This window comes from Momordica charantia (assembly GCF_013281855.1).
Source record: "Momordica charantia cultivar OHB3-1 chromosome 10 unlocalized genomic scaffold, Mcharantia_2.0 BLBB01000010.1, whole genome shotgun sequence".
Taxonomy (NCBI): domain Eukaryota; kingdom Viridiplantae; phylum Streptophyta; class Magnoliopsida; order Cucurbitales; family Cucurbitaceae; genus Momordica; species Momordica charantia.
The window spans coordinates 17,857,742-17,864,433 of NW_028275158.1; the positions used below are offsets into that span (position 1 = coordinate 17,857,742).

At 37.9% G+C, this 6,692-nt stretch overlaps 1 protein-coding gene across 1 annotated transcript; it reads right to left on the reverse strand.

Annotated features, from left to right (window-relative positions):
• Positions 1–548: 548 nt before the first annotated feature.
• On the reverse strand, positions 549–1,400 carry LOC148208720 (uncharacterized). Its single transcript, XM_088118924.1, has one exon. It carries the CDS (start codon positions 1,305–1,307, stop codon positions 729–731), a length of 579 nt encoding a protein of 192 aa, XP_087975050.1. The 5' UTR covers positions 1,308–1,400; the 3' UTR covers positions 549–728.
• Positions 1,401–6,692: the final 5,292 nt, after the last annotated feature.

Here is a 6,692-nt window from a genome sequence, read left to right on the forward strand (position 1 = left end):
AAGCTTGTGGAGTTCGTGGCAATTTAATAAGAAGGTATTTTACCATGATTTTCTTAATTGATATGCCTTTAATGATTCTCGAAGGAAATGCACTTTAGTCACTTTTAGGTGTAAATTGGACTAAACAAAATTGAAGTATCTAGAAATGAAATCATGGTAAAAATGTATTGCCCATAATAAAAGTAAAAATGTCGTGACTCTTATGGCAAGTTCTAGTAAGATAAAGACCGCTTTTGTATTCTAACTAGTTGCTTCTTATGTTAATGAGTAATGGATTTTGGCGCATGTCTGTAGAATTGTAAGGCTATTAATAAAACCACAATTAAACATAGACAACCAATACCTAGACTTGATGAGTCATGATTGTAAGATTGTCACAAAATTTGATTTATAATCGAGTTATCATCAGATTTTGATGCATATAGGCGATGAATGGAAACCCATTATCATCAAAAACACCATTTTTTTCCTCTCCCTCCCTCCTCTCTGATTCAATACTTAAAAGAAAAAAAAAAAAAAAAAAAAAAAAAAGAAACAGAGAGAATAGATAAAAGAAAAGCGTAAGAATTTAGTAGTATATAATTCAAAGATTTCACCTAAGAAATTTCCAACATCCCAATACAATATCATCAACCCAAAATAAAAATAAAAAACATATAAACAAACTAAAGCAAAAGAATAGAATTAATTCAATCAAATGAACAATAAATAATCCAGAATGAAGAACTCTAAACTTGAAATGGCCATGGCCAGTCCTTCAAATCCTGATCATCCTGCTGCACTTTAGCACAACTCCTCCTCAAACCCACAACTCCTCCTCCTTGTTCTTCTTCAACAAACGCATAATACCTCAAGAAAAACGCCAGCGTCAGAGCCACCCACTCCAACCAAAACATAGCAACGCTCAGCCCTCCGGCCAGCTTCAGAATCACCGCCGCATCCTCCGCCCTCACGTACGTCTTCATCTCCCCGAGAAACTCCCCGGTCCTCGTGTACGCCAGCACCGCCACCGACCCCTGGAATATCGCCGCCATCACCGTCACCACCATGTGCGCCCCGAACCACCGCGCCGACCCCGACCCCACCATCGTGCACCCCGACACGGCGGCCGCGATGGTGATGGCGTGGAGGAAGACGAGGGAGATCCCGCAGACGGAGGGGAGGAGGCGGAGCGAGAGCGTGAGGAAGATGCAGCTCGACGCGGCCCCGAGGAGCACGTAGTTGCAGAAAAGGAAGATCTTGTGGGTGCGGTGGTGGGATCGGCTCGCCGAACCCGGTGGCGCCGCGGCGGCTATGGACAGACCCATCCTCCAAGAATTATTGGTCGGATAATTAAATTAATCAGTCGGTGGAAGGGAAATGGAAAGATTGTTAATGGCGGATTTTTGAGAAGTTGAGAAGAGGAGGAAGAGAAGGGTATAATTTATAAAGCGGGTGGAATTCTGGAGGGCCCATTCCCAACGGCTATATTACTGAATTCTGACCGTTACTTTTGAAACGTTGCTGTGCTGCTGTATCAGAGTTGGTGGGTAATCAGTAATGTAACGGCTACTTTTTTTTTTCTTTTAAGTTGAATTACGAATATAGTTTACGAAATTTTTGAGTTGTCATTTGGACTTTTTAGAAAGCGTAGGTTTATAATCATTTTGTTTTTTATTTTTTTATTATTAAATTTTAAAATTTTTTGAAATTTTGTCTTTGTTTTTTAAAATTTGGTTAAATTTTTAAATGTGTTTTTAAATAAGGTTGATGAAGAAATCAAACTTAATTTTTAAAAATGAAAAACAATGATTACTGTGTGTCAACTATTAAGTATGTTTGAAAAAAATTGTTTCATAAGTACATCAATTTTCAATTTTCTGTATAATAAATTTCTAAAATTTTAAAAAACTACATAATAAATTAGGACACCAAATTGAAAGTTCAATTATTTATTAGCTATTTGTTTAGTTTAGGGAAATATTGGACACATTTTAAATTCCAATGACATATTAAATACAACTCTAAAAAAATACAAATCTAAAGATTCAAAGACCATTTTGTAAATGAACTTATTTCATTGGCTAAATATATCAAATGTTTCAAATCTTTGTAATAATCTCTAAAGAAAAAACATTTAATTTTGCCTTTAATGTATACAAAAATATCAATTAATTTATTCGGGAATTTATGTGTCATCACTCTAGAATAAATGGATTCTATTGTTAAGAAGGGAAAATCCCGTATAACCAGAAATTTTTCCCAAATACCATAGGACTAGAAATTTTTCAGAGGGCATAGAATCTACGTGTCTAAATAAATTTTCTTTCGAAAAAAAATCATTTTTATCCAACTTAGTAAGTATATTAGTTATGGGTCTAAATTTTCAATTTAAATAAATTAGACGAACGTACATAAGGAATAATTGCTGCTCGCCTACTAAATTTAACAAAAGAAAAAACAATATAAAAATCAATAATTTAAAGGAAATCAAGGTTTCTACTTAAGGCATAAAATCAATCCTTGAAAAATTATAGGAAAACTCACCAATTTGAAAAGAAGGAAAAAACAGTGTCGTTTTCTATAAAAATCTATTTAATTTATATTAGACAAGACAATGTTGTTATTTTATTAATCCATCTGAAGATTAAGAATGGTAATATTTATTGAAGTTTAAGGTGGTAAAGTTTGCAGGCACTTTTTATGACTCTTGTCTAAATTTAAGGAGGTTTTTATTCGTAGGTGGAGCTTCCGACAGGGTGTCATCCGATAAGCCTCCAACATCTCTTTATGATTTCAGGAATCACAACATGTTGTCGTAGAATGTATCGAAGAGCCAATCCTGACAAAGTATCCATTGATCGATACAGCTTGTAGTTTAGGTTGCTGATGTGTGAGGGTAAGGTCGGCTCGAACAACTATTAAGGCGGTTGAGTTGGAATCAGCTCGGCTCGGCCTAGAAAGCAAAGTTTGAGGTAATGAACCTTTTCATATTGGTCTATGTTGACTCGTCATCCTTATCATATCAGGTACTGCCACGTGGTTAGTGAGAAATCACTTCCAACATTGGCCCCACTTTGTCAAGCTGCATGCTTGGCTCGACAAAGTGACTGGTATCTTGCAGTACCCCTAATCTAAAGTGGGTGTTGCAATATTGAAAGTTGGAAAGGAAATGTCTGAGTTGACGTAGGCTGACGTCATTGCCAATTGCTTTTTGGCGGTATTAGATTTGGACCATTGATTTTGAATTGTTCAGATGGCTCTAATTGATCTTCACTTTACTATAAATAGGAGGGCTCACTTTTGGATTTTCTCCACTTCTAAAAGCCTTTAGATTCTCAAATTCTCACTAATTCTGAGCTCAACAAACCCTCTAGGTTAGTTCTTCCTTTTGCATTTTACAGCATGAATGGGTCATCTTTTGAGTTTAGGGTATAGTCATTAGGCCCTGCGCAGGTTGGAAAGACAGCGAGGGAGGCCTTTCTAGGTTAGAGTCTGAGATAGGTCGGCCTTCAATCTCTGGCCGAGGTGAATCGAATCCCGAGCCCTTACCTTTGATCTGCTCAAAAGTAGATCTTACAGAACTTCGTAGTTTACATAGGATCCCTGAAAATATAACTTTATGGCTACCTCAGGTTAGCGAATGCTTAGATGACCCTCCCTCGGGGTAGGTAGCCTTTTACCCTCAGATGTTCGACCGCGTAGTACGTCTTCCCCTTCATCCTTTCATCCAACGCTTTCTTTTGGCCACGAACGTGGCCCCTAGTCAACTCACGCTCAACGAGTGGGCCACCTTGCTAGAGTTATGGTACACCTGGTGGGGGTTTAGCGCGGGTGATGATCTACTCTTAGATGTAGGCTAGGTTTTCGCTACCCATATCGTTAAGCCATACAAAGAGTCTCCTGGTCGTGTCGGCAAGGAACCAATTCCGCAAGGTGATTCATGTGCCCTCTGTGAACAAATACTAGCGAGACAAGCAGTTCCTCATATCAGGAGATGGGCTAGCAACTAAGGACGTAAAACAATATTTTGAAGTCTTGAATGAGTTTGGGGAAGTAGGTATATCTGTCGTGGGCTTTAGGTCCATTAAGGGTAGGGTGATTGAGCTTTTTTGATACCGAATTGACTTAGCTTATATTTTATATCTACAACTATTCCAAGGCCACCCCCTCGGATTAGCGACTACTACGGGGAGGTTCACGATCTTATAGCCGACCTTAGATGAGATTTGGTACAAAGGGGTGCTTGACGAAGTTAATCTTCAACAGTGCGATCTAGCCAAACTTGAACCAGGTCGTGCTTCCAACCTTAACAGTATGGTATCAAAGCTGTTCTCACCACTGAACCGCAAGCGTTCCGCTGAGGTTCTCACCCCCAGCGAAGCTGCTCAGAAGCGGGAAAGGTCGTAACGTGCCTACGCCTCGGCTCCTCGCTGCTCCAAAGGATCTTCTCGATCTTTTCGTGCTGACCCAATACAGACCGTGTTGACCATTCCCTCTTCTTCTCAAAGAAAGGGTCAATCATCTTCTAACACCAAGGGGAGGAGATTAGGTGAAGCCTCATCTCGATCACCTCCAAAGGCTATCAACATCGCATCTGAAGAGGAGGATAGGCCTCCGATTGCTCTGAAAATGGATTTCAGCTACTGTTTCAAGCTTAGCTTTAAGGACGAGGCCATGTAGGACGCAGCTTTGGCAGCTTACAAAAATAGCTCGGGATGCTGCGTCAAAGTGAAGAAGCGTTCTTGGAGAAGGTTAGTGTTAACAATTGGCTCAAATGTACTTCACGGCTTGTCATACTGGCGCCATTATCAGCCAAGAACTAACCGTGATAAAGGTTAGTGTTAACAATTCAAAACTTTTGTGCAAGTATACACATTCATGTAGCAAGTAATAAAAGATCGAACCCATAAGGATTGATAACTAGACACTTGAATGACCAAAAGATTTAGCCTAAGAGATTTAGCCTAAAATAATGAGAAACACAATGGAATCAGCTCAAACACAAATCGTGCAAAAGAGGTAGATCAACTTACGTGTGAAAGGTAAGAGAGAAAAAGTTTATATGATCTATTTTAAGTACAAGTAAATGATAACAATAATGATGTTAGCAACACTGGCCAAACAAACACGACATCGTTCTAGAATGCCCAGATTTCATGCTATTCGGATTTAAACTTAGAACAATAACATTTTAGCCATGCTAGTTGAGTCTTATTCCTAAGCACCCACACTCTAAGCTCAACAGTAGATCTAGCACAAGTTGAGGCCAAACACTTTCTATTACAATTTTCTAAAAGTTAATAAAGAGCTCATCCAGTATGTTGATTAAGCACATTCAAAGTTAAACAATAGAAACAAACTTCAACTTAGTGCACATCATCATTATAAAACGAAGCAAAGTTCACAACTCAAAATAGGTTTACAACATCATCCCCTGACTACGGATTTAACTACAGCTCTATCTCCTTCTTCTTCGGGTTCTCCTTTGGGTCTCATTCTCTCTTTTTCCTTTGTCTTCTTCGAGCTCTAGGGATTTGTATGGGGTGACAAGATGGAATGTATGGGAATCCGATTGGAGGAAACCTTAATTGGTTGCTTTTATACCCCTATTTGATTTTATGGCAAAAAAATGGATAAAATGGACTCTAACTCAAAAATCTGGTGGTGCTCCACTTTTCACTACAGTAATTCTTTGAGTAACAATCTGTCGCTTTCAGCTCTGTCCTTTTTTGCTTTTTTGTTCCTTTGCTATAGCATTAACAATGCTGCGACACATCAACACAGGGGGAAAAATCGTTTCCCCCTGACCGACGATATTCAAAGTATCGTCAAAATATCAAGAAAATCTCGATATTTCGACGATATATATGGATATATTACTAAAATTAAAAAAAAAACTTAAATGATCGGGCCCATAGAATGGGCTCAGCCCATCCATGATTCTGTAGATGGTCGAAGAGAGAAGAGGGGCGAGGAGGGGCTTGTTGGAATTAATTTAATAATTAATTCATATGTGGGTAACAAATTAAAAAGCAATTATATTTGGGCTATTTAATGAGCATACAAGTGATCTTAATTATGGGCCCATGACTTCCCATTTAGTGGTGTGACTTGCTGAGTAGAAATCAGCCCATTAATCCTAGGGGATTATGGGAAACCCTAGGATTAACCAATAAATATATGGTTATGGTCCCCAATACACTATGCTTCTTGAGCCTCCTGTTCCCCATCAAACAGAGAGTATTGCCCATATTTGGTCTTGGTTGCATATTTGAGGAAGACCACAAACCACAACTTCTTGCAGATCGTGGTCAATCTATCTAATGGTTTCAGGTAATTCTAATCTCTTTATAGATTTTGGTTTTCTTCCATGCTTAGATCCTTGGCCTTGATTGTTCTCGAATTTTATGGCTTTTATTTTAGAATAATCATGAATTAGGATTTGTTTAAAATTTCCAACAAGTGGTATCAGAGCAAGTTTTGCATGGATGATTACTGGATCTTTAAGAGTTAAGTTCATTGTTCTTTTAATAACTTATTTATTTAAACAACAAGTTATTAAAATTATTTGTATTGATAAAATGTTTGAACAATTTTCACATGATTAAAATTCTTAATTGATTGAAAATTGTTCGAATTTATCCCTTACTAATTTGATAAAGTTTAATTTTTTTTATTAACAAATTAGTTGTGATGGTGAATCTTTAGTT